The sequence below is a fragment of the Cladophialophora psammophila genome (assembly GCF_000585535.1).
Source record: "Cladophialophora psammophila CBS 110553 chromosome Unknown aczJe-supercont1.15, whole genome shotgun sequence".
Classification (NCBI taxonomy): Eukaryota; Fungi; Ascomycota; class Eurotiomycetes; order Chaetothyriales; family Herpotrichiellaceae; genus Cladophialophora; species Cladophialophora psammophila.
Window position 1 is genome coordinate 293,182 of NW_006912936.1, and position 26,516 is coordinate 319,697.

Consider the following 26,516-nt stretch of genomic DNA (forward strand, 5'->3'; position numbering starts at 1 on the left):
GAGTAGACAAACATAGCATACCTGCTGGACCTGTTGATCGTCTCTTTCATCCTGTTGGCGTGGATTTGTGTGTTGGGCGCCTTCCTTTTACTCTTACATTATGTCTTGGTTTGGGGGTCAGTCGCCCTTGCGCCTCACTTCAACCTCTTGTCTCTCATTGTGCCTACACACTACACACTCATCTCATCCGACAGACTATTTGCTTTTACCTCTCTCTCAATTCTTCTGTGCTCAGCTACGTCGAGAAGCTCAGCTTCTTTGACTCCTCCCTTACTACTGCCGTCCTTTTTGCCAGCCGCAGTATCAACTGTCTCTCATCTCTCACCATGCCCGCTGCAAACCCACGAAACAAGCTCTACACTTGCCGATACTGGGCTCTCGGCCCCGGTTGCCCAAACACTGATGCTTTCGGTTGGCTTACCTGCGAGTTCGCTCACTGCGATACCGGTCGACTGGCCAGTTCTGTTCAACAAAGAGGTACATGCCTCCCGTGGAAGCATTTTGGATATTGCGGCAGCGGTGTCGGCTGTTGGTATGAGCATCGAGAAACGGGGGTTACGGGTCTCTATCAAGGCAGTATGGAGGCCACCATGGAAGCATAGTTCAGTGCTGACAAGCTGCAGCTGTCGAGTTGGCCGGCTTCGAGCTGGAAGTTGCAGACGCAGCTACGGAAGCTGGGTTCAATACGTTTAACCATGAAGCCTTATTCGACCTCATCTGGGCTGTCAAACGACTTGCGTTGCAAGCAGGATCTTGTCATTTCCAAAGGACCCGTCCTCCTAAAGATCCAATATACCCTGACAGGTATCGCCCCAGCGGTATAGGTGATAATGAAAGAATGAAGAGAGGTGCAGTTACCATAGAGCCTCCAGAAAATCATTCCGTGGAGTTGAAGTTTCACCCTGTTCAGCCTTTGATGAGGAAACGGCCCCCAAATGACAGGAAGCAAGAGAACTTGATTGACTTGACGCTGTCGTCAGACAATGAAACCAACCCCACAGACTCATCCAATGCCATATTCAAACGTCAGAAAATGGTTGGTGGGAGTGATAACCCAACTGCAGTCGATCACCGCCTTAGAGCTTCCACCGCGCTCCGAGGGAGAAGCGCATCGTTCACTTCAGTCCTCCGATTCTCCAAGCGCCCATCTCGAGCTGCACACAAACCTGCCAACAAGGGAGCCCAGGCTGCCGCAGCCATTCCAGTCATGCTGAAGGCACCTCTGGCAGCCGAAGACGAGATTAGCAAGCAGTTGCTCTTGGTCAAGGCCAAGCTTGATGATGCCAGGAATAGTATGAATACCTGTCAAGGAACGATGAAGGCGCTATTCGACGCGCACTATGAGAGGTTTGACAACGATCAGATGATGCTAGCTCTTAAGAATCTGAGGAGCTCTATGAACCAAGTTCATGACGGTGGCAAAGAGGGTGCAGAGGAGGTTGACAAGGCCATCGTATTGCTGGGAGTCAAGAAGGACTGCATTTTGTAGACGAGGGAACTTGTGTGACGTTTGGAAACAACAACTAACCACAGGCATTCGGGTCGACGTTGTGTGTGTGTGTGTGTCAGTACAGATTAGTCCAGGTCTCGTAGCACAGGGTTGTAGTCAATGAGCAAAGAAATGGTCATTTCCAGAGACCAGAGTCTTCCATCGTGTCGCCAGGTACAGCGACAGTGGAAGATTCGCAAGGCTGACCCGCCTGACTTTTCCAGGGGGCGCGAAGTCTCGGCACTGCGGCTGCAAAGAATCCATGAAGATCGCTTGGAGTTGAGGATCTTGAGACGACCATCACGGCCGTCCACCTGCAGTAACTGCACCCCCCTAGTCGACCTTCGCAATCATGAGTGAACGCTGTAGAACGGCCCACGCTCTCACTGCCAATGGTCCACGAATCATCTGAGGATTTCCACCGGTCAATCGCCAGCCTCGGTGCGCAACGGTAGAGTCCAGTCACACCTGCAATCACCGCTGGGCAGATTACGAACCAGGCCGCCGCGCAATGTCCTGCATGACATGGCGAACGTGGACGAAGTCAATCAACAAAGGTGTGGCCAATTTATTCTCAACTCTAACGGTGAATCCAACAGTGGTGAACGGCCGCTGCTAAACTTCCTGTCAAGAATGAAGAACGCAGACACCATGGAACTGGAGCAAGATAGGAAACATCCTGAATGATTTGGAATGTCCCCAGAGGAAATGCGAGAAGAGAAGTTTTCATGTGTCACCATAGCGGCAGCGAGGGAACATATGCATTCTGCCGCACCGTGGTAAACATGGACATCAGATTGGACTTCACGCCTGCGATACTCGCTCATGGTGATCTTCACTCGTTCGCCAGAGCACGCAGTCGCGTCGTCTGAGCAGGATTCTTTCTTTTGTTCGCGCCGTTACGATTGGGCTGATTGACAGCATCCTTACTTCTTTTCTAGGACCGATGACTTAGGACATGTCTAAGCGCAAACAAATTGTCCTGCCGCACACTGATTTTTCTTGACTACGGCAGCACAATTGCCAGTCAGTACAGGATAGCCTTGTCAACTCCTTACTCTGAAATCTGTCAACACCGCCGCATGTTGGTGTTGGGACGATGGCTACTCAACAGAACAACGGTGGACAATCTCCGCTCGCAATCGCCCCCTCCCTCATCGTCGGCATAGTGATCCTGGCCTCATTCGCATGCATCATAATCTTCGCTAGCATTTTTCGCTACTGCCGCCGGAGCCAGTCTAGCTTGGTAGATCCTGAACTCGCGTCTGATATGGGGGGTACTGAATTCTACAACCCCAACAAACCGCCATCGGCGGCACAATCTGCAAGATTGAAGGAGGTAAGATGGATCAATAACATGTACGCGTGGGAGAGAGGGCGGCAGGCGCGGATGGAAATTGGAGAAATAAGACCGACTACTATGCTCGTGGGACGAAGAGGAGAGAATAAGAATTGGGATGAATATTCCCTCGCAGGAGATAATTCGTGGCCAAACGTAAGTGCCATTGAACGTTTTCGCATACCATTATGAGAAAATGTGCGCGACATTTTCTGACACTGTGGTGACAGCAGAGCACGAGCAATGGCAGTGGCAGTGGCAGTGGCAATGCTGCAGGAGGATACTGTCATACTCCGCATTTCTACGATCTCGATGACCCTCATGTACGGTCTTCTTCGCAGCAACGCTTAAACCACCTCGCACCTCCCGCAGATCATGTCCGAAACTCTTACCAATCTACTGCCAGCGGCAACGGTTATCTTCCGCGACACTCATCTGCATTGCTCCCACCACCCGCTCATGGTCGACGTGAAGCGCTAGGATCGGTGACCCCAAAAAGCCCTTTGAGGAATGAATATCAAATTCACGCTGAAGAGCCAAACCCAAGATCAGTGTTCGAGGCTAGACCGCCGTTCACGGGTAATATAGTAGAAGATGATCCCGCTCAACGCACCCAAGGCCGGAATTCTTCTGGCGATCCCAAAATCACAATTAGCGACGAGAGTCAGGACGCGGCAAATAGGCGGTCCCCAACTCCACTGGCATACGATGCAAATTTCGAAACCGTCCCCCTCGATGGTAGTACTCAGATTGCCACAGGCGGTAGGGGCACGGACGCGATCCAACACAACTCTTCGAAGCTCAGCCCAGAAATTGCGGATCATAGACCATCAGTGGTTGTGGTGAATGACGAATCGTATCCGCAGCTCCAACTCCCATTTCTGTCACAGTCACATTACCAGAACTCAGTGAGTGGGTATGAGGGTGACGAAGTGGACCTACGTAGCGGTCCGAATGAGCAGCCACCCATGCATCGCGCCGAGACAGGAATTAAGCAGCACAAAGAAGAAGTGGAGGAGACGGATGAGAGCACAAATGGCCATGACGAGATCCCGAGGGAAAACGTCAAAGGGATGATTCAGGACTGGGAGAGAGTGAATGGAAGCTTTGGAAGGAGTCACTTGGCTGCGCCATAGTACGTGTGTGCATATCGACCGATGACGGGGTCAAGAGAGAGCTTTGGAGGCTAGAAACCCAACGCAGGCCCTTGGCATCAGGATTCTTGTGCGGATATCTGGTCCCGAACGCCTTGGAAAACAACATCAAGTGCTTGCCAACATCGTCTTCATTTGTTGGATGCGCCTCAAAGGGTCTCTCTGATCAAAGGCGAACTCTGAGGTGCTGAGTGAAGTAAGATGTTGAACAAGGCTGCAGCCTCCTGGACGCCAAGACTGCTGCTCAAGGTAACTTTTTCAAATTCCACTGGCACCTGCTTTGCTGAATATCTTTGCTTGGAAAACGGGTCCTTCGCAGTCTCATTCTGCCATGTTACTAGATCTCATATGGAATGCGTGCGAATGTCCAGCCGTGGTACGTCGACCAAATTCGTGCTGTGAAACCTCGTCAGGCGGCCCTTTGGTCCTGCTCCAACATGTCGCTGGTTGAGGACCTTGACCTCCACTGCGGGACACATACCCAGAGGCCCTGCCGTTCATTGTGGTTTGTTTCAGAGGGCATTCAGGGTATAAGACAGGGCTGCTCGCCTTCCTCATTTTCCTTTTTTCCTCCACCTTTGTTAAGCCTGCTCTTTCTCATACCATACCAAGTGTACACCTTGGAGATACGTCAAACGTCAACAAGTCTCACAATACTATCCCCTTCCTCCTTTCAACAAACACGACGTCTATCTGACGCATATTCTCCACTACTATTCAACATGCGTCTCTCATCATCCGCCGTCCTTCTCGCCATTCTCACTTTGCTGTACTTCGTCAAAGCGGCTCCCCTCGGCGCAGTGTCCATCGCCACGGCTCAGGGGCTGTTCACGACTGTGAGGACCTCTATGTTAGCCACACCAACTACCGGAGCTATAGCAGGGACCAGCACCCGCCACAGCGGAGCAAAGATATCACTGGTTGTAAGGCAAGAGGACGCCTTCCATACCCCCGACGCTAAATCGGAGGAGGATTCTACGCTTTATCCTCGCCCTGCCCCGGTGCTTCCTACCTCGCTACCAATGGTGACCACGGTCATGAGCCTGACGGGGCCCCTTTCCATTAGTTGGTGCCCTTGGTGTGGTATTGGTCCTGTGATGCCCACTCAACCAGTACCAACAACTTTGACTTCGTCTGCACACCCAGAGCCCACCGCCGCCGACCGAACTGAAAATGAGTGGGAAATGTCGACGGAATCCTCCAGCAGCCCCCCAATCGACAGCTTCCGGACCCATGTCCTGCCGAGTCACGAGCGCAATCACAGTGAGTCGGGTTGAAACCAACCCAATGCCGACTTGTCCAGCGCGTCAGGAGGCTCACTAGGCGGCAGCATTGGCCATCAGGGAAGCCGCCACACAGAGGGCATATCCAAACGGCCATCCCGACAAGGGCGTCCGGCGGTGTCCCCATGGTCAACACGCGCGACTGAAACCGGGTGTGGGCCCATTCGTGCCGAATGGGTGCGGGGTGGGGATCTTGGCCGGGATGATACCTGGAAGTGGGAAGTTCCGACAGTGCTGTTTCGACCATGATATCTGTTTTGGTGAGTTTCTAACAACACTGGAATGCCTAATTCCTATCCAATCCCTTCAAATATACAAACTGTCACAGTCCTGAAGAAGAACAGAATACTGATCTCGTCACATCCTTTTGCTTGTAGCCGAATGCCCCACGGACGACCTCCTGCAATGCAACGACGCATTCCTGCAGTGCATGACCGAAGTGTGCGAGCACCGGGGCGACGGCCTTATTGGGTATGCGAAGAAGGTGTGGTGCTGGATCGAGCGGAACATGTACGACGAGGCGGTCAGGGGCAAGATGGTGCAAGACCATTTCATGGATATGACGAGAGACCGGTGTTTTTGTGTCGAGGACGGGACAGATCCTATGCACCTAGGAAATGGGACGTATTAGTGACTTTGAAGATTTTGTTGTCGTCGACGACCACGCACTCTAGTCCACTGCCGGCGTAACGAAGTAAACTGATTTTGTACTTTGATCGACGTCAAATAAATGTTGGGGCACGTTACCGCGCGAGAAACCCCTGCCCATGTTTTTCTCCCTCTTTCTTTTCCCGTATACAGATTGATCGCTCTATGAAGACTACAGAAGCAACGCCCTGTTACTCTATGATAATGTCATTTAGACCAAAAAACCCCATCCTTGTCCAGCGGCTTCTACAGCCCTTGTCCTTCGTGCTACGGACATACACATGGCCATCGTCAGTGAAACTAAATGCTGGCATGTGCCGGCAGATATCCGACGAGGCGGCGCCCCTGTCTGAGGATGCCAATACTGTTGCGTCCTCCTCTTTCTTCTTCTTCTTCTTCTTCTTCTTCTATGACATGGCTTTCAGCCGTAGGCGGAGCTGTGGACCGTTTAACGAGCAAGGGTCTTTAGTGCTAGCAGCGCCGTGGCGACGGTGACTGCCGCGAGGTGGCCCATGATGCAGGCTTAACACCAGCCGTCACAGAAGAGTTTAAACATTATCCAACGAGCGACAAATCCATGATCCTATACGGCGTGCGGAGTCAGGATGAACAGAGGCGGGTGGGACGCACACGCGCGTACCTCGTAACGGTCGATTCATTCGATGGTTGCAGCATCTGTGCAAGACGGCGTAAGTGTGTATTTTCACTAAACCGAATCTGTCCATCTACAGAGGCCGCTTTCGCTAGATGGACTGCTAGCCTCGTGGCTGTGATCCGCACATTTGCGCAGCCTGGGTACAATTCAAGCCAAGCTGTGAGATAAAATGGAGGATGTGCAGCCGTGTCCGACTTCAGGCTGGTGACTTCTGGAAATGGCATGACGAGTATGACGAGTATGGCGAGGTCAAGCCTGCCTGGGGAAAGTATATTGCTGGCTGCTGAGGAGACATGGGCGATATCAAGGGAGAGATTCGGCATGAAAGGATAAAAGTAAGCCTCTTCTGCCCGGTCTACGTTAGGAAGAAGCGGGAGAAATGTTTTGATGGTCTAAACTTAATAGTCATGGAATTCCATGCATTTTCCATCCAACTCGAGCGGCGAGGTTGGACAAGATACAAACAACGAGACAAGAATTGTTGAGAGACGAGGTGAGGTTAAGTTCCACAGTATTCAGCTACGGCCTTGGCGTTGCCGATAGAAGCTATGCTTACCCAGGTACCCAGACAGGTGCTGTGTACCTAATCGCAGCTCTCTCCTGTCTCCTTTTGTCACATCATATCGCAAGCCCTCATGGCCATCGGGCGGCTTTGCCAGATCCTGGAGAACTTGCAAAGAAGGGCAATACACTCGGCGCGGAATTTTCGATGTTCGTGGACGGGATGCGGAACTGTGTGCAGGGCGCTGCGATCAGATTGTACGGACCTCTCGTGCAACAGTGTTAGAAGGCCCCTGTTATCTGGAGTACGATAGAAGGCTAGTTTTGTGCAATTGAACTGGATCTAAACGACAGTGTTTCTCAAGGTGAGCTATACAGAATGTCAGAGAATTCGTGGAACCCCAGTTACGCCGTCGGGAAAAGCTCATTGGAAGAGTTCTCCGGGATTGGTGGTGCATACTCCGGACCCCCAGCTACTTTGGTGGCGACTTCGCATGCCCCCACGGCAGCGACTCTGGATAAATAAATACTGCCGGTCGATCCCGGATGTAGATATGGTGCGTGCAGCTTGCTCTGTGTTCCGCTCCCTCCATCATGGATCAACCATACCGCTGCCAAGCGGACAGAAGGCGATCAACCTATGAATTAAAGCACGGAGAGGAAGATACCGATACTAGGTCTTGCGTTGAAATGGAGCTCGATTAGAAATAGCCAGAAGCCGTTATCTTGTGGACGAAACCACAACAGCCATCAGTAACTACGAGGATCATCATCAAAGAAGCGAATCGGCAGGGCCCCAGTCATGACAGCCCTCACATATGGAATGGTATTCGAATGCTGCATTCTCCTCCTTCAGGCAGAAGTTACGAACATACCGTCTATTACCACCCATCAGTAAGAATGCATCAATACGGTGATTGGCAATCTCTCCAACCTGAAAGGCAACCCAATCAAGGATCTCAAACCGAACGCTAAACTACACGAAAGTCCCCTTGTCCATCTCCTTTACTTGGCGGTTGACAGCGAAGCTCGGAGGAAACATCATGAAGCAGGCTAGCCTGCAGAATGCAGCTACCTGAAAGGGCGCGCCTTCGTGAAAGAGATACATGGACGTTATTGGCCCGGGATTCCGACCTGTATCGTAGCATATGTTCCAATTTCGGGTCTGCAAACCAAGTACAGTATCTCATTTTTCCCAGGAGCTCCATGATGATTCAAATTGGGAAAATCTATTTGAGCCGTCTTCAAAAAATTGATGGCTTTGGTCTACAAAGCTGGAGGCCCCATCATCTCAAGCCGCGGAAGGTGAGCCAGCTCGGAGGAGCCTTTACCGCTCTCATACGACGATCGAATGATGGCAAGAGTCGAATGCCCAACGGTGACTCAGTCGACGATCAACTTGGGTCTCTCGCACTATGCGGATGAACATCTGGACACCGAGGGTCTGCTAGGATATTTAAAAGGAGGCGCCGCGACTCGGCCCTCATGAGGCCATGCGCAAGCGAAACCAGGCAGGTGTTTTAAGCTTGACAAGAGGGACAACATGCCTTGCTGGGTTCCCTTTTTCTCGATAACCTAAGTACATAGTACTTGGTATGCGCGGAGTATGTTCGTCTGACGCCGCGCGTGGCACGTCGTACGAGGAGAAAACTGGGACATAGATCGATCTAACTTGATTTGGCTCGGCGGATACTTAGTCTCGGCCAGGTCCACCTTAGCTTGCTTGGCGCCACTGGCTTTGTTGGCTTGGCATTCGTCATAGGGGTCCCGATCCCGACACCGTACTTCGTATTTCCCTATCGTTGCACAGGCACGAGAGTCTATTCCTGAGCGAGCTCACTAAGTTCCGAGGCCCGTCGATCTCGCTCCTGTGCGACAGCCTCGTTCAGCCTCGCGGCCCCTGCCTCATTCAACCTTCACTCGCGCTTGTACTCATGCTCGTACCCTGCCCCCGCGGCCGTTCCCAGGGCCAGATACGGGTATGTATATACACGGAAGGACAGAAATATGGGAAATAGGGATATAGCCAGGGTATCTTTATCCTCAGCAATACCAGCTTAGTCCGATTCGTCTGGATTTGAATCGATAATCACCAGTTTGTGTATGTGTGTGTTGTTCATCTCAGTGTGTCCTGACCCTGGGCTCTCAGCTCTTGAGCCCAGCTGGCCGAGTTCGGAGGCATTGGTTGCCTTTTCACACACACACACACACACACACACACACACATCTACCCTACATATGAAATACCTGCTCGGAGGCAACCCGCCCACTTGCCCGACACGTCACATCACATGAACACAGCTGTGTAGTATTTTCTAATTGTATCGAGGAATGCACTCTGTATGGTCGAATCTGGTTCAATGTGGGAGTCGAAGATAGCAAAGGCGCCTCAGGAGAGGAAAAGCGGCGCAGGGAGCGACACAAAGGACGGCGGCTTGAACGTCAGCAACTGTATTTTTACCACCCTCGTCAGCATGCAAATATAGACGAATATCGACAAGACAGGTATCATCAAGGTTGCACCAAAGCCCATATCGTCACCCCATATCCTGTCCGATATCGCAAGGACATCACTGTATCAACCAGATCACCATAACGAGCCATGCGCAAACGTCATCCTATCCCCAGCGCCATCGCTCAGTGGTATATGCATAAATTCTCAAAATGAAACATGACCAAATCCAGACATCCAAAATCATTTTTAACCCGCAGCACCACGATCTTCCCCTATGATCATAGACAATAAATCACATGTGCAAGGCAACTCCCCCAATGTCAACCAGGGAGGGACATGTCATCGTAATAACCCACCAGCGTCCGAGATACTCAAATCATCGGGTCCACTCGGCCTCGCCGGTCGATCGGGGAATATATCCTCCTGCTGCGAAGGGAAGCGATTTCGATTTGACGACTTCTTCTTCTCCGACCTCATAGGCGAACGACCGGGGCTACTTGTCTGTCTCGGCGACGCTGTCGACGTGGAATGAAGCTCCTCCTCTTCGCGTATCCGTAATGGTCGAGATAGAAGACCACCGATGTCCGAAAGGAAGGCTTTCGAACCGGACCTGACTCCGTGCTGGTGGGGCTGCGACAGGCGACGGGAAACTTCTTGGATGGATGCTTGGCGGGAGCGAGAGATTGGTGATTCACTGGGTGGTTGATCGACGAGGCCTCCGACGTCGAAGAAGCCCATTCTGCTTGGAGTGTCTGGTTCCGCGTACTCGCTGCCACCTGCGTCTTCGCGCGGTTCCTCTAGTTGGAGTTTTAGATCGCGGAGTTTAATGTCGGCCGTTGAGGTGCTGCTGAGGGTATCTAAGGAGGACTTTCGGCGGCTGCGGGACGCTTCTGCAAAATTCCACCTTGATTTGAACGGAGCATGTCGGATTTGGTCGCCATGCTCGATGTTGATATTAGAGGCTTTTTGGGGAACTGCCACCACAGCCACCTCGGCCAAACGAGGGGTCTGTTCCATATACGTCCCGCGGCGCAGTACTGGGGGTAGCGACACGCCAACACCCCTGGCGAGATCTTCATCAGAGCCCCAATGGTGTTGGGTAACGGACACAGTCCGGGCTCTTGTAGGTTGTCGACCTAGGGAACTAGCGTCATCGAAGGACGCTGCTCTGAATTTAGCCTTCTTCACACCTCTGTCACGGATGAAGCTGCCGATGACAATAGAATTGGATACTCCTGCAGCGGCCAGAATTTCCAGTGACGCCAATAGCGATCGGTACTGCTGCGACGAGCGGCGTGAGATGGTGGAAGGAACTCGATAAGCGGTTATGGCGATGAGGATGGTTGATAGGAGAAAGAGGAGGACGAGAGAGATCTTCTTTCGGACGCGCATCGAGGATTGCCAGACCAAGGGGATGGGAAAGACAATAAGGACCACGTCAGAGACGATGTCGCACGCCCCCATGACAATTAGTTGCACCAACCCTTCTCGACAATGAGAGCCCGGATCCGGGACGACCTGCCAGTAGTGCGAGAAAGGTTGACATTCGGACAGGGTGCCAATAACGACGGCAATAAAAGTGACAGCCAGAAAGCCATAGATGAACCGGAGTCCGACTTCGTACGACTTGGCCCACGACTTCCCAATGAGGCGCTTGAGGAACTCGAGAACGGTGAGTTTGGCGATCCAAATAAATGCGGCGTAGAATATTCGCGCCGCCAGGACCAATCTGCTTCCAATCTCGCGGTGGTGTATTTGTAAAGATGTCAGCCCCTCGGTTTTTGTGTTGTTGGTCCCCCAGATTAGAATGACATGAACCAGACCCATGCGGATCATAAGGGGAATGATGCTATAGAACATGATCTTATCTTCCCGAAACAGTCTCTCGGTGCGCACCCATCGTCCAAGGACACGAATCAGGATGGCTGTGAGGGCAAACAATGTGCACCACCAAGACACGATCAGGGTTGGGTTCGTAGCCACCCGCGACTGGAGGTCAGGCGGGTCATCGTGGTATATGCGACGCTCGAGGAATTCGATGACGGCCATTTCGTTGCCGTTTGGCCAAGGCAGCAGTTGTTTCGGGCTTTAGGGTAGGAGAGTTTCGAGATTCGTCATAGCTTCGAGAGCAACTGTCAAGGCGGATAATTTCTAGAACTCTGCACCACGGCCATGGGACGTCGAGTCGCGACAAACTTGACGGTCGGGCGGCGCAGGTAAGCTCAGGTGTAGGAGTTGTAGAGGTCGTCGGCCGGAGGCGCGCAGGAGAATGAGCAAGGCGTCAATTGATCAAAGTTGGAGAGAGGGAGGAGCCGACTAGTAGCGGAGTTGTGGCAGAGGCAGAGTGTGAAGAGGGTGACGAGGGTGGAAAGAAGGCAATCAGGTGAACAGGCGCAAAGGCCATGACTGGGCGAGATACAAATGTGAGTGCGAGGAGGTGTACTGGGTAGGCGGACTAGACCCTTGGAGGGCAGGAAGGTTATCGCGGTCGCAGGCAGTGGGAATGAGACATGAGAGGAGAGTGATGGGAGTGGAGAGTGGTGGTGAGGCCGGGCTCGGTGGCGCAACTGATAAGTGAGGATGGAGCAAATGCTGGGTACATAGTTGGGTGATTAGCTGCCACCAAAAGGCCGAGAAGAAGCACAACGGGAAGAAAGAGTGGGATGGCCTGTACCCAGTACGGAGTAGATGGATGGATGGTGCCAGTGGATATGAGTGGAGAGGCAGTGGAGGGAGAGGCGAGCGTGAGATGGGGGGGAGAGGGAGACAAGAGGGACTCGCCTCGATCGACTGATGTGGTGACCTGAATGAGAGAGACGGCGAACTGTTTGGGGCACCGGAGAGAACTAGTTGGGTTACCCGTAGGTGCTGCCGTGGCCTAGGGCCTGTAAGGACTATAAGGAGGTCTTGTACCCCTGTAGGGGCTGTAGGAGCCCTATTTGTGACTTAGGCTGTTCAGTGAGCTTGCGTTATCAGTGGTTAATGCTACTGTATCTGCCCCTCCCCCCAGTCGCTCACCGGGAGCAATAATACACTACGCCAATCGCGAGCCAGAGACGTGAGCAGCATCACCATGGATTGATTGATTACCTTTCATTTTCTTTTCTTTTGGCTATTAAGGACGGAGTACATGTGGTATCCATACACATGTACCGGGTGTACCTAGGCACTCCAGCAGAGTACGTACAGATAAGACTTGCGGGTGCGCATAGAGTCGAACCAGAAGCCAGAGGGGCCGGACCCAGATCTTATTTGCCTCCCACATCTCCTCCGTTAGGGTTTAAGCACAGGTCGGTGGGCTGCAACTGGACAATCTCCCGGGCAGACAAGAGACAAAGACAAAACGCACAGACCCTTGATGGAGTGACCGAGGAACAATGACGGTCCTTTTGCGGCAGAGAGACTGCGCACCACCCAACTACTGTATGTACCACCACCACCCACTGCAGAAACTCAAAACAAGAACTCTCACTCTCACCTACATATTACGACTAATATGTACATAGCTATGTATGTACATATCTATCCATCACTATCTATCCTTTTATCTCTCCAAAATCCACCTCGACTTGCTCCTTACTCCTTTTTGTCGCACCCTCTGTCCACGGTCCTCGGTCCTCGCTAAAGCACAAAACTCAGTGTCGCGTGGTTTGATCCTCGCCTGCCCGGTGTCTTCCCGAAGCACATGTCCAGATTCTATCTTCGGCATGGTCGGCCACGCTCAGACCCTCCTCGTCTTGTCAATCCCACGCTGGGCGACAGACCCTTATCTCCTCCTCCACTGCTTGGTCCAAGCTCAACCCAGCCCCGGATCCGATACGGTGGAACTCTTAGGCTAATGAGCGCCCTGTCGCTAGCTGAGCAATTACGCCCCCTTGCTTCCCGCTGCTGTCTCAGTCTGCACATACAGTACCTGAAACGACTTTTGATGTTGTTACAAATTCTGAATCACGATCGCCCGAAACAATTCATACATTACAAGGCCCGAGTCCTCACTACATCTAGAGAAAAGAACACAATGGTGAATTGGAGCTTGCTTCATACATGGCAGGGCAGTGATGCTGTCCGCCCTCTGGTGCACCACTGCCTGATGCAAAAGCCAACCCACAAAACAACGATGGCGGCCCCCAAAACAATGACTGAGATCAACGCTGTCTTGCCTACGCTGGCCGAGAAGACGGACACGGCAAGAGCAGCAAACACCAGCGCTACCACCGATCCCAAAGGTAGGACGAGCGCTGCAATGAGGTTCACGTATCGGAAAACTTGAAATCTGACCTTGGTCCACGAGACCTTCGAATCTGCTTGCGTCTCTAAATCCTGCTGCGTCTTCTTGGACCAGGACTTGTGCACGTACATTGCCGCGAGCGAGATACTGGCTAGACTCAAGTCCATCGTGAAAAGCAGCCAACTGATTGCAATGAATGTCCGGGCGTGTTCGGGCGTGACCTGTGGGTTCTGAGTCTGCGCGGGAACCGCCTGGAAGATGCACTGAAAGGTGATGGACCCTCCAAAGGCTGCAAAGGCCACAACAGCTGCGAAGAGCTTTTCGTAGAATCTATCTTCTGGTGAGGCTGTGGGCGACATCAGGGAAGTTGCGCTGCCGGTAGTGGCGGTTCGAGCCAATTCGGCCCTCCGAGGGGCAAAGTCCCTGGTCTTGATTTGGGGGACTTCAGGAGGGGTCTTGGATTTGTTCTGCATCTGCAGCTCGTCCAGGATGAGCTGGAGCAGTTGGTCGGATTTCGACTCATTTGGGTCGACGACAAAAGTCCGCGAGCTCCGGCTGCTGGCGACAATCGGCTCAAGGTTTCGCATCTCGGTGCCACTCGACATGTTTCTCGTCTTCGTTGTGCGTGGTGCTGAACGGTAATGTTGGTTCGTCTATCGAAGAACCATTTTGCTGATCTGAATCAAATAGGAGGATGTTATCGTTGTCGCTACTGCTGCTTCTGCTCGTGAGTGGTTGGGCAATTAAAAAAGAAAGACCGTCTTCATGATCAACCGCCTCAAATATATAGACATTCAGGCTATCTGTCTCTCACCCAGTGTCATAAAGTGCTTCAACAGCATTGCTCTGCAGCGCCCGGGGGCGTGCACACTCATCAGGACGGAAATGGGAAGCGTGGATGGCTGATGAGGCTGTTAGCATCGGACTATGGGTACTCTGTACCAAAAAAGGCCCCCCTTCACACTATCCGGTTGCTGCTGGTATAGACGCTGCTATTCGACGCACAGGGGAAATCGATCAATGGTTGGCTGTGAGCTCCTTTGATGCATTCTGTGTGAGCCGCATGAGGCTGTGAGCTGCACCTCTCTCTGGTGACTCCCAAATTTGTTCAAATGGCTGCAGGCATCGCCAACACCAAGGGTCCGGTGTGCGTGCATGCATGCATTGGGGCCCGGGAATCACGATTCAAGGCAGCGATAAAGGCGGATCATAGGAATCATAGGATGTGTAGCCTGATGACGATCCAACCAACCCGCCCATCGCTGAAACCAAGCCCATCTGATTCAGCCAATGGCCTGCAAACCGCCAGCACGGCCCTTGTGCTCGTGCAGACGGGAAGGGAAGGGAAGGGAAGGGTGGGTGTGCTACAAATAAACCTCGCGAACGCACCACAGCCTCCACATCCCACACCACCGAATAACCAACCAACCAACCAACCAAGAGAGTTCTGGGGTGCGGCTTCCCGTGCCCTGCCCAAGCGGTGGAAATCTCGGGAACAGACCGACGCCGCAACATTGCATGTAGCACTTGTACATATTTTTGCAACGAGGCTCTGCGGCCCGGCCACCCACCACCCACCACCCCACGGCGAAATAAAATGAAAAAAACAAAAACACATGAGGCTGAGACGGACGAAAGAAAGAAAGAAAGAAGGAGACAAGGCGGCAGAAGAAGAAGAAGACGAGGACGAGGACGAGGACGAGAAGGAACAAGTGCGCCTCCTCTCTCTCAACTCATGCACCACACGCCTCTCCCTTCTCTCCTCGGCACCAGTCTCCCGTCTGCGGAATCTCGGCCACCACTTGTGACTCTACAAGGAGGTCCCAATCATTTTTTATCCCGGCCAATGTGAAGGAGGGGGCAATCGCCATTTTCTTCAGTGCTGCGTACCTCGCTGGCCAGTGATGTCCGTGCAAAATTCAATGTCTCTCATGCTGACGGTGCGATACCGTCCTGTACTCTGTCAATCATCTCCTGGGTCTAAGACAGTATTACACAGTGCAGAATTCCCGTCCCAATTCAGAAGATACCGAAGAACAATGGAATCCGGAAGATGCTCGCTTCCCCCCTAAACTTGTATATGGGGACGATATTGTTCCCCCAGCTCATCTCTGTCCTTCATGAACCCATTGATTCTTGAACACATTCTCATCATAGATCTCCATGCCATCAGCCTCCACAATCTCGGTGGCGACGCCCATCTCAAAGGCGCCTTCCGGGAGAGCAAATCTCGGGTTCTCCGCGAAGCAGATATCGAATGTCCTTTCAGAGCCCATTCTCGCCCCGCCTGGATCCAGACATATCGGACCCCAAAGTTCCACGCCATTCACGATCCCACCTTGATGATGGAACATGTGCTCAAAGAGATGATGTTCCCCTTGAAACATGGACGCCGAGTCGCCAAGAAGAACACACAGCAGACACCTGTATAGCCTCGTCTTTTTCTGGCTAGAGGAAATGTGAGACTTGAAGAGCACGAGAGATCGCCAACGTAGGTTCCGAGTTGAGTGGACTTTGTCGTCGAATCGTGCTCGTCCTCGCTCATCTCGATCAGCTGGTGTTGCAAACGGACATTTTCGACAATGACATGCCCACTCCATGTTCTTCATGGAGACCTGGACTCCCTTCTCGTAGATTCCTTGCTGAACATAATATGCCCCTTTGCAAAAGCCGGCCGCGGCAAGCACATCAATGGACGAAATGGTTGAAACCGGGCTGATAGGTGGAGTCATGACTTGGGATCTGCGAGGATCATCTGAGGACCTGATCGAAGGTGATGTGGGGGAGGTGACATATGAGGGAGGTCGTGAGGTCGCTTGTGGCGGTGCCGATATTGTCTCTTTGTCTGCCGATGAAGTTCGATGCAAGATCTTGAAGACGTTCCAAGACGACTTGCGTGGAACGTCCCCCGGGGTGGGAGGTGTCTCGGACTCCAGAGTCCCAATGCGCTTCTGATGCTCTGTAGGTGCAGGTCCCTCGATGACTTCCTTCATCTCATCTTCTGGAGAGGACCGTGGTATCCTCTCTGCTGGCAGCTGCGGGTTTCGTGGTGTCTGAGGCACAGGTCCGGAGGTCAGGCCAGAACGCTTCGTCCGTTCCGTAGGTGCCAGAGCCTCGGAAACTTCCTTCGTCTCTTCTGCAGAGGGTCGTGATATGTTCGCTGGCAGATTCGGGTTTACCGACCGCCCATACGTAGGTTCGGAGACAGGGCTGGAGGGCTTCTGTTGACGCAAATAGAGTTCATTGAGGATTGTAACCGCGCGCAACCGGGCCTCAATGGCGGAATCAATACAGGCCTCGAAGTCGATGACATTGTCATCTTTGATAGCGAGCATGAGATGGTGCAGAAAGGATGCCTGAACTTCAATAGTCAGGCTCTGGAGAGCCCGATGAGCAATATCTTGAGAGAAAAGTCAGCGCCGTGTCCCCGGTCCCCAGTCCCCAGAGCGCGCTGTAGCAAGTTCCAGGAATAGTGCTCACCGTCTCCTTGCTCGAAAGTTGGCCCAAACCGCCGTATGCCCTTTGCTGTAATCTTTTCAATCTCTTGATGGCCTTCTTGCAGAGACTCCTCCAGCGCCACACTTGGGGGTAGGGCGCCTTTTGCCTTGCGTCTCTCCTTGATATTCTCAACGATGGCGCCGGCGTCTTTGTACGCTGTGATCAGGGCTGCTACCGCCCCAATCACGGCGATACCGATCTCGGCTCCTGACATGTTGGGCAGGACGACTGATGGTGCAGGAAAACGGCGAAAGGCAACTTCAATCACTTCGATTGCGGTCGAGGTTGTGGTTATTTACCGAGGGTGGCCATTGTCTCACACCGCTGAGGGTTGGCTGGGTGGGACAAACAAGCCGGCAGCAGGAGGGGTGTCAGAGCAAGGGATGATGGAGATACATTGTTGCACCTGTTAAGACTCTTTGTCCCGGAGGGTTGGTATCTCAGGAGGACGGGTCGATGAAAGATTTAAGAGGGCAAACGTGCAGTAGAGTCGCTTTTAACCCTTGGTACCCTGGGGACGTGTATGAGCAGTTAGTCTCAGACGAGCTCATCTTCTCGAACAAGCAAGACAAGGCACCCTTCATCCAGGCTACAGGCACCGGTGACAAGTACTCCGTACTCCCTAGAGTGCTGGGTACACCACATCCCATCACGCCCATGGTCGACAAGCATCCACGGGAGAGGCAGCCAATGGCGATGGCAGGTGGCGGCATGCTACTGTAGCCACGAGTCCGTTGCGACGGGGGCGCAGTTAGGAGCTTCGCCCTACTCGATACTCTAAAGGGGGAGGGATGGGAACTTGACGCATGAGTCAGGGTTTGGCTGAGGAGCTGTCAAGGTCTGAGAGACATAGTTAAAGGGTGAAGGTTCGATCTGGTGGCACAGGTTTGAAATCAGAAGCAGTGCAACAAATACCTACGGCCATTGCCGGTCCTTTTCTTGGAAGACGTGGAAGTGGAAGTGGAAGTGGATGTGGATGTCGATGTGGGTGATGGCAGCGTGTTGCAGCGTGCAAAGCGTGGCATGACGAACACGACAACACTCCAAAAAGTCGACCCTTCCGCCCTCCACCTCCAACTCGCCTTGCTCGACTTGCTCGACCCACCCATCCTGGGCAGTCAATGCTCAGCCTCGTTACCAAACCATGAGCTCCACGACTCTCTCCTTCGATGCCGTTTCTCCTTGGCCCCCAATGCGGTTGCAAGGAATGCCTCCCTGCCAAGGGCGTCCAAAAACGAAAACGAGGCATTTTTGTGCCCGTCAGGCAATTGCCGAACCTGTCCCAGCCCTTTACCAAGGGCTTGGACCAAGAGAATCGTTCATCAGGGCCATCTAATCCTTCTAGAAGCTCTCATGATACATACATACCAGCCAGTCAATCGGCCAGTCATGCTGCGCGTCGCAAGGCCGCACCAATTCATGCACCTGCTGGTCTAGCTCCAAATATCCTCACCACTCTCCCTCCTCCCCCTGCATCCAGATTTTCTTCTTCCACCCAGCCAGGCACCGGTTCTCCGCTGTCTTTACTTGCAGTCACGCTCCACACTTCAGGGAATCCTGCCTTCATAGGTCCCCCAGCCTTTTGACTTCCTGGTATGGCGAAGCGAGGGTTGGTGTGCAGAGCAAAACCCCTGAGTAGACCTTGCTGGATCAGACTCAGGACAACAGATTCTACTTCATTCATGGTAGGTGACTCCGCTCCTTCGCTGCCGTATGGGACATACTGGCCGATGTATTCGTCAATGTACAGTCCCGTTTCTGGGTCAAACCCCGTCTCGTTGATGGCTGCATCCACATCCGCAAACTCAGGGTCGACGTATTTCTCATCTGACGATGAAGAGAGTGAGCTAAATCCATTCGCCGTGAATGTTGCTCTCTGCCTGCTCAACGCCCATATAGCTGCGTGATGGACATAGTTCAACCTGAGGAACGGTATTTTCTTCTCCTCGCCCATGTACCCGACAAGCAGGAAAGCCTTGCGGATGAGACTCCTCCATACAAGGATTTCACACCGGTTACGGAGCTGGAAAAGGATGGACCGCTTGAGGAACCACTGCCCAGACTCGCTATCCAGATCTAGGTACTGGTGGAACAATCCAAGATCACCAGTTTGTATGATCTTGCAGAGAGGAGTGAATCTGGGCCCAATGTCGCTGGCCTCCGGACGCGAGAGGAGTGTTGAAGAGGGGAAACGACCGAGGCATATGTTTGCTGCTATTAGGTAGATCAAGATCAATCTGCGATGCTTAATAGCTCGGCGATGGCATTGTTCGTATGCCATTTGGAGCACCCTCTGTGCCCGCCGGAAATGGTTATTGGCGAAATGGAATCGGCCGAGATAGTACAGGTACGTGACCCGCTGCGCTGCCGGGTAGTAGGATAACGGCGGGGATTGGACGTCGATACTTGAAAGCATTTGCTGAGCATTACGCAGGCGGCGACACTGTAGAAGCAGCTTTAGACACGAATTTGCTGTCAGGTAGATTCCAACCCGTTTATCATCGGGCGAAGGCCGAGATGTCCGTGGGACCCCAGGGCTGCCAGCCAAGCACTTGATAAACGCCTCTCTTAGCACATTGGCGGCGTCTTCCACGAAGCTCACTTTGCCCGGAGCACCTTCGGCGTCTTGCGTGGTAGCCAGGCTGGGATTCCGAATCAAGGACGGATTTCGATCCAGATTGGTGGCTATGGCTGCAAGGGTACGGGAAAAGGAGAGGACAATCGGGATCATTATGATCCCGTACTTGGTGTCTCCCAAAGCGGTCACACACTGGCTGTCGACACAGTCAGTACGGAGCCGACAGAGAAGAGTCACGCATGGCCCATTCACCTTGTCAGTTGCCGAATCTTGGTGGCTTTGGCTTGATTATCGGCAGACGTAAAGTCTCGAAGATAGCGAAAATACTGGATGATGCATTCAGAGAACGAAGTGCTGAATGTCCCGAATTCGTCCTGCGACACGGTCTGCTTGCATCTGGCCACGAGCTCTCCGTCCCTTTGCGGAGGATAGTCTCGATTGAGCTCTTGGTTGAGGTCGGAATATGGCTTTTGACGCTCCGGACTCAAGCTGTCGAAGTCCAGTTGAATGAGGTCCGTAATGCGTTGGCCATTCTTGGTTCTGATGCTGTCGACGATTTCCGTCAGGAACGAATTCAGTAGTGAGACATGGGCCCCGAAGCCAGCCATCTTCTTTGACAGTCGCCAGCGAGGCTCTGTCGGGCGGAAAGGAGTGAGGGTAGACGCAGCGAACGATCAAAAGATACTTTCTGTTTTTTGGTGGTGTGTTTCTTGACAGCAGTCTGTCTGTCTCGGTCAAAAACAAATCATAGCAAAACGGATTGTTTCTACGGTGAGGAAAATGGTCGTCGACGACTATTCGGTTTCGAGAAATTACCCTGTTAGATAAACACAGGGCTAAAGGTATTTTATTCTCCAGCCGCCGAGGTTTTGCCTCCGCTGTAGGCCACCAGCCTTGTTTTTTTCTTCGTCTCCATGGACTGTCACCACCAGTCCAAACTTGTCATGACCGTAGATCTACGCTAGTCTTATTCTATGAGAAATCCCTCCTGGATGCTGGAACATTATTCGGATTCAGTCTTCCTGAATATTCGATGTCGACGGTCATTTCAGTTGCACAAAACCCCATCTGTTTTCCAGGCTTTCAATGGAAGCCGGTCCCCGGAATCCTTCGTATCCTAATATAAGCTAGTCCTATAGCATGCCGCAAAGGGGGGACCTTGCTTTGCCTGGTCGGTACTTTCAAGGATGATGTCAGTGCAATCGATGGTCGATCTGCAGCACCTTTCTTCCGAGTCGAGTTCGGAGCAGCCACAGCAATCCAACGAGGCTGGGTGACTCCGTCGCTCGTATTAGATCTGGGTTGTGCGGCTGCTCTCCGTGAACGCCACATGGGCGATGATCTTATTGACCATGTCGAAGCTCATTTCTCGGTTCCAAGCACCATCTTTTCTCGCTCGCTGTGTCGGGGCATACTGCCTTTCTTACTATGTTTGCGCACATTCTCCTCTTTCCTCTTGATCGACTTGAGCTCTTCTCCTTTGATTTCGGCTGCTTTCTTCACAGTTTTGGGAAGGTGACGATGGCGTTTGATGCGCCGAATTTCCGGCATGTGAGCATATCTCCGGATCAAGGCCTGGTCATACTCAAGCTTTTGTCGTTGTCTTGCCGATTTTATGCCCTGTCGATTCGATGCATTAACTCGCCATAATCTCACATTGCCATCGTCTGAGCCAGACAAAACGTAATTGTTGTCCGGCGTAAAGCGACAGCTGAACACTCTCTGCATTCGCTTTGTGTGGTAGATATCTCTTGAATGCCCTCGATCTCTATTCCACAGTCGGACAGTCCGATCGTACGAAGCACTCACCAACTCCTCGCCGGTGGGGCTAAACTCGACATCCATGACTGCAGCCACATGATCTTTCAACACGTTTAGCGCCCTGTCCAATTTTCGCATGTCAAATATATAGATGTTGTGATCCTCGTTTGCCGCAGCGAAATTGAAGGCTTCCATTGGATTCCAGGAGATGGCATTAGACACTAGCCTCAGAACCACTTTGGTCAGAGGCGAAGAGGTACGGAGGTCATAGAGGACAATGGCTCTGTCCAGGGCCGCTGATGCCAAGATAGATGTCTCGGTCTGGTTGAAAGAGACGGCAGTAATCGTGTCCGTCGAGGTCGGCCAACGTAAGACTTGAGAAGGCCCAGAGGAAGGTCTAGATAGGTCATAAATCGATATTGCACTGGATGACGCGGCAAACGAAGGATGATCTCGATGATGTGAGATACCAGTGAATGCTCCTTGCCCAATGTAAGTTGCCAGAGGGACTCCGTTCTGCTTTCCGTTGTATGGATCCCAGACTTTGACCGTCTTGTCGGTGGCGCAAGACAACAGCTTCCTTTCTGGAGTCCAACACAAACCTCTGACCACGTTTTCATGGGCCCTTACACTCCAGAACTCGTCGCGGGTCGGCAAGTCCCATACTTTGACCACACCATCACCGCTTCCGCTGGCGAATCTCTCCAGTGACCCCGGGTCTTTTGCCATGGAATAGACACCGTCGACGTGGCCTTGACCTAACTGTCCGATGAACGGGGCGGCGAACATACGTTCCATTTTGACGGCATTGAGGGCTCTTGTATATTCTCTGGCCCGTTCGAAGGGATGATGGGCTGGGTCGAGATTTCGAGGTTGTCGCACAGCACCCTCGCCCGGAGGCGCAGGCGGCCTCGTTAGAGACTTGATTTTCTAGGCTACTATAAGTTGCGCGCACAAGTGAAAAGGGTAGAAGGCGCTTACCATATTGACAGCAGCATGTGGCCAGCAGTTCGTCGACAGTAAACAGACCAGTGCGCTGAGTAGAGACTGAAAAGTTGATGTCAAGGTGGTGTTCGAGTGCAGGAACTTTTTTGTGGGGAAGACACAAAAAGCGGCTGGACCCCTGCGCCGCAATGGTGAGAGACAAGGCTGGCCACTCCACCGCATCGCCGCGTCTTTTCCGTGCCTTGCGTCGCTCTGTCGCAGCCTTCCCATCCTCAAAAGTCGAAGCCATCGTACTGTCCATCTAACCTTTTGCACAGCTACCATCGACCTTTACTCTCTTTTATCCTCTCCTCCACCCTTCCGTCCTCACGTTCTTTCCATAATATGGCGCCTCCACCTTCAAACGCGGCCAAGGTCGACGAAGCCCAAAAGTTGGCCAAATCCGACCCAGCGAAGGCAGAGAGTGTCTACAAGGAGGTGCTCGCACAGTCTCCAGGTTCGGACCAGGCTGCTTTACAAGTCTATGAAAATGCCCTGGTAGGCCTTGGGGAGCTGTACAGAGACAGCAAACGGTCAGATGATCTGTCAGAGCTGGTCAAAACGAGCAGGTCGACCCTCTCTTCGTTCGCCAAAGCGAAAACAGCGAAGCTTGGTGCGTCAACAGGAAGTCAATTTGATAGGTGCTGCTAACGCCAATGTCTAGTCCGGCAATTACTTGATTTCTTCTCGGACATTCCCAACACCATCGAGATCCAAATCACTACCACTAAATCGTGCATCGATTGGGCCAATTCCGAAAAGCGATCCTTCCTTCGTCAGAACCTAGAGACAAGACTGGTTGGGCTCTACATGCAGAAGCAATCATACTATGATGCCCTCACACTGATTAACGGTCTGTTGCGAGAGCTAAAGCGACTGGACGACAAGCTAGTGCTTGTGGAGGTGCAGTTGCTCGAATCTCGGGTTTACCATGCTCTCACCAACCAGGCCAAAGCACGGGCTGCCTTGACTTCAGCACGGACATCTGCTGCCTCGGTCTATACTCCTCCTCTCCTGCAGGCTGGGTTGGACATGCAAAGCGGTATGCTGCACGCCGAAGACAAAGACTTCAACACAGCATATTCTTACTTCATCGAGGCTCTGGAAGGTTATCATGCTCAAGACGACACTGTCCGGGCAACGTCGGCATTACAATATATGCTCCTGTGCAAAATCATGTTAAATCTGGTCGATGATGTCAATAATCTCCTGTCATCAAAGCAAGCGCAAAAATATGCCAGTACAAGTCTGGAGGCGATGAAAGCCGTGGCAAGGGCCCATTCGAACCGATCGCTAGAGGAGTACGAGCAAGCCTTATCTAACTATCGTTACGAGCTGGGCAGTGATGTCTTCATCCGCAATCACTTGCGGCGGCTATACGATGCCATGCTGGAACAGAATCTAATCAAGGTCATTGAACCTTTCAGCCGGGTTGAGATTGAGCACATCGCGAAAATGGTGGGGCTCGACACCCAACAAGTGGAGAGGAAGCTATCTCAGATGATTCTCGACAAAGTCATTATTGGGGTTTTGGATCAAGGAGAAGGTTGCCTGATTGTCTACGACGAAGTTGAGCGGGATACTGGTTATGACGCGGCTCTAGAGACGATCGAGAAGCTCAGCAATGTGGTTGATGTGCTGTACACAAACCAAGCCGCATTGCTGGAATAGTAGCAGATGGCCGTTCTAGGATTGTGGTGAGGCTCATTCATGCCCACAACAACGTGTGTCAGGCCACCTGCTCGGTCAGCATCTGTCCACTGTGGGCGTTGGACAGAGTGCATTTCGATGAACAGCGGCGAAAAGCATCGATTGGAGCTGAGCAAAGCCAAGATGCCTTAGCTCCTGCATCAAAAGCTCGATGAGCGAGGCATGACAGTGCAAATATCCTTTCCATACCTGACAAGGAATGTGCTGTCCGGGCGGCCAAGCTGCTCGTCGGAACGAATCGAACCGTCGAAGTGGATTGAAGCCTTCGGAGCAGATCAAAGACATCCAATGGCCTGGGGTTTGTGGTCAGACACGTAAACAAGCTGGACAAGCAGGGACAAGCACAGAGGCACGATGAGACTTTGGCGATTAGTTTTGAATGCGGAAGTCTAGATTTCTTAGCAGCAATAGCGGCCGCCGAAGGCGATAAAGGCGGCTTTGTCATTTGACTTTGACTGGTTCTCGAGGCTTGTTTGGCCTGTTTGACCCCCCGCCACGCGGAAACGCAGCAGGCGTCAAAGCCTCAATCACTCCCTTCTTGTACCAATTGATCTCCGCGTCAGGCTACAAGACGGATTTGTCCTGCGGATTTTGGACTCTCAAGAAACTTGGTCGTTGTGGAAAATTGCGCTCGCGACAATACCTCCAGATTGTCTACTTCTGTCCTTCTTCCTCCTTGGACTCGTATAAAAGAGAACCTACCCCGTCCAAATCGCATTCCTCCTGCGCAAGGCCCCTGCCCCGCGATCGCAATCGTAGCCGATTACGGTCCCCTCTCAGCTCGTCAGAAGCCGACCTCGCGCGTCGCAGTTTGAACATCCTGCTCCCGGTTTCTGAGACTAGTGATTGAATACTCGGGCCACGGGGCCTTAGGTGGGCTATCAAGATGGGTCAGAAGTGAGCGCAGTGATTTTGCTCGACACCAAAGTGCGGTCGGCGAGGGTCCTTGGGGCTGACTTCGTCTCTAGACAATCAAAACTGTCGCCGCAGCAACTGGAAGAGCTCCAGAAGTCGACGCATTTTGACAAGAAGGAATTACAACAATGGTACAAGGGTATGCGATGTCTAATCTGAGCCGATCAGTCAGGCGAGAGTCTACCCCTGCCCTGAAAACGATCGCGGCTGAACATGTCTTCGCATCTCGCAGGATTCTTGAAGGACTGCCCCACGGGCATGTTGACCAAGGAAGAGTTTCAGAAGATCTACCGACAATTTTTTCCCTTCGGCGACCCGAACTCCTTTGCCGACTACGTCTTCAAAGTATTTGACTCGGATAAAAGCGGGACGATTGACTTCAAGGAGTTCATATGTGCCTTGAGCGTGACTAGTCGAGGCAAGATGGAAGATAAACTAGACTGGGCGTTTCAACTTTATGATATCGACGGGGATGGGAAGATCAGCTACGACGAGATGTTGGCAATCGTGGAAGCCATCTACAAAATGGTAAGACGGTTTCTCGCTTCCTGTGCCATCACGCTGACCAATTTGTTTAGGTGGGTTCTATGGTTAAATTGCCCGAAGATGAAGATACGCCAGAGAAAAGAGTAAGAAAGATCTTCAGAATGATGGACAAGGACGAGAACGGGAGTCTCGACATGGCTGAGTTCAAGGAAGGAAGTAAACGGGATGAGACGATTGTGTCGGCTCTCTCACTGTATGACGGCCTGGTATGATTGAACTGACAGAATCACCGACTCCAAACATTTCATTTTCCTCTTTGGCATTATGGGAAGGGAAAACATACGACGCTGGCGCCTTTGATTTTCTTGTCAGACTCTTGGATCAGAAGCCGGTGGCTTTATCTGTCCTTGGAGCAAGGGCGAAGGAGGTGCTTTTGGAACAAGCTGAAGCCCCAAGGCTACACGAAGAATACGCGCGATGAGTGGGATCACCTCGAAAACTTTGCAAGAGGGATGGAGCGTCGGATATCAATGACTCTGAGTTTTTAAATTGAATTGACATATTATTATCTGCGTTTAAATGCTCGAAATTGGCAATCGGTGGCTTGCGTTGATCAGGTCCTCTCGGTACGGTGACTCCGAAAGTCCGTGGACTTTTTTGTACATATGCGCCGAGGAGTTGGCTGAGGACAAGAAGACACCTCTGACCAACGTAGGGTACGACACGACTGCCTCGAAAACCACACGGCACCTCTGATATACTGGGTACCCATCAATCTCTACCTGAGTGATATCTGCGAGCCATTTTCTTTGCTCTAAATTGTTGCCTTCAC

The 26,516-nt window shown here is 52.3% G+C and overlaps 10 protein-coding genes across 10 annotated transcripts; 5 read left to right on the forward strand and 5 right to left on the reverse strand.

The window, feature by feature from the left end:
- Nucleotides 1-326: 326 nt before the first annotated feature.
- On the forward strand, nucleotides 327-1,489 carry A1O5_09041 (uncharacterized protein; the record flags this gene model as incomplete). Its single annotated transcript, XM_007749621.1, has 2 exons — nucleotides 327-576; nucleotides 624-1,489. 2 exons carry the CDS (start codon nucleotides 327-329, stop codon nucleotides 1,487-1,489), a joined length of 1,116 nt encoding a protein of 371 aa, XP_007747811.1.
- Nucleotides 1,490-2,588: 1,099 nt separating this feature from the next.
- Nucleotides 2,589-3,964, forward strand: A1O5_09042 (uncharacterized protein; the record flags this gene model as incomplete). Its single annotated transcript, XM_007749622.1, has 2 exons — nucleotides 2,589-2,984; nucleotides 3,059-3,964. 2 exons carry the CDS (start codon nucleotides 2,589-2,591, stop codon nucleotides 3,962-3,964), a joined length of 1,302 nt encoding a protein of 433 aa, XP_007747812.1.
- A 740-nt stretch (nucleotides 3,965-4,704) lies between these two features.
- On the forward strand, nucleotides 4,705-5,896 carry A1O5_09043 (uncharacterized protein; the record flags this gene model as incomplete). Its single annotated transcript, XM_007749623.1, has 3 exons — nucleotides 4,705-5,245; nucleotides 5,313-5,525; nucleotides 5,643-5,896. The coding sequence occupies 3 exons, from the start codon at nucleotides 4,705-4,707 to the stop codon at nucleotides 5,894-5,896; spliced, it is 1,008 nt and encodes a 335-aa protein (XP_007747813.1).
- A 3,967-nt stretch (nucleotides 5,897-9,863) lies between these two features.
- On the reverse strand, nucleotides 9,864-11,573 carry A1O5_09044 (uncharacterized protein; the record flags this gene model as incomplete). The annotated part of the gene is made up of 1 exon (XM_007749624.1): nucleotides 9,864-11,573. The coding sequence occupies one exon, from the start codon at nucleotides 11,571-11,573 to the stop codon at nucleotides 9,864-9,866; it is 1,710 nt and encodes a 569-aa protein (XP_007747814.1).
- A 1,989-nt stretch (nucleotides 11,574-13,562) lies between these two features.
- A1O5_09045 (uncharacterized protein) lies at nucleotides 13,563-14,357 on the reverse strand (the record flags this gene model as incomplete). Its single annotated transcript, XM_007749625.1, has 1 exon — nucleotides 13,563-14,357. The coding sequence occupies one exon, from the start codon at nucleotides 14,355-14,357 to the stop codon at nucleotides 13,563-13,565; it is 795 nt and encodes a 264-aa protein (XP_007747815.1).
- Nucleotides 14,358-15,857: 1,500 nt separating this feature from the next.
- A1O5_09046 (uncharacterized protein) lies at nucleotides 15,858-17,464 on the reverse strand (the record flags this gene model as incomplete). The annotated part of the gene is made up of 2 exons (XM_007749626.1): nucleotides 15,858-17,152; nucleotides 17,233-17,464. 2 exons carry the CDS (start codon nucleotides 17,462-17,464, stop codon nucleotides 15,858-15,860), a joined length of 1,527 nt encoding a protein of 508 aa, XP_007747816.1.
- Nucleotides 17,465-18,667: 1,203 nt separating this feature from the next.
- A1O5_09047 (uncharacterized protein) lies at nucleotides 18,668-20,436 on the reverse strand (the record flags this gene model as incomplete). The annotated part of the gene is made up of 2 exons (XM_007749627.1): nucleotides 18,668-20,024; nucleotides 20,081-20,436. The coding sequence occupies 2 exons, from the start codon at nucleotides 20,434-20,436 to the stop codon at nucleotides 18,668-18,670; spliced, it is 1,713 nt and encodes a 570-aa protein (XP_007747817.1).
- Nucleotides 20,437-21,190: 754 nt separating this feature from the next.
- A1O5_09048 (uncharacterized protein) lies at nucleotides 21,191-22,387 on the reverse strand (the record flags this gene model as incomplete). Its single annotated transcript, XM_007749628.1, has 1 exon — nucleotides 21,191-22,387. One exon carries the CDS (start codon nucleotides 22,385-22,387, stop codon nucleotides 21,191-21,193), a length of 1,197 nt encoding a protein of 398 aa, XP_007747818.1.
- Nucleotides 22,388-22,918: 531 nt separating this feature from the next.
- On the forward strand, nucleotides 22,919-24,244 carry A1O5_09049 (26S proteasome regulatory subunit N6; the record flags this gene model as incomplete). Its single annotated transcript, XM_007749629.1, has 2 exons — nucleotides 22,919-23,186; nucleotides 23,238-24,244. 2 exons carry the CDS (start codon nucleotides 22,919-22,921, stop codon nucleotides 24,242-24,244), a joined length of 1,275 nt encoding a protein of 424 aa, XP_007747819.1.
- A 925-nt stretch (nucleotides 24,245-25,169) lies between these two features.
- A1O5_09050 (calcium-binding protein NCS-1) lies at nucleotides 25,170-25,956 on the forward strand (the record flags this gene model as incomplete). The annotated part of the gene is made up of 4 exons (XM_007749630.1): nucleotides 25,170-25,180; nucleotides 25,252-25,337; nucleotides 25,431-25,726; nucleotides 25,777-25,956. 4 exons carry the CDS (start codon nucleotides 25,170-25,172, stop codon nucleotides 25,954-25,956), a joined length of 573 nt encoding a protein of 190 aa, XP_007747820.1.
- Nucleotides 25,957-26,516: the final 560 nt, after the last annotated feature.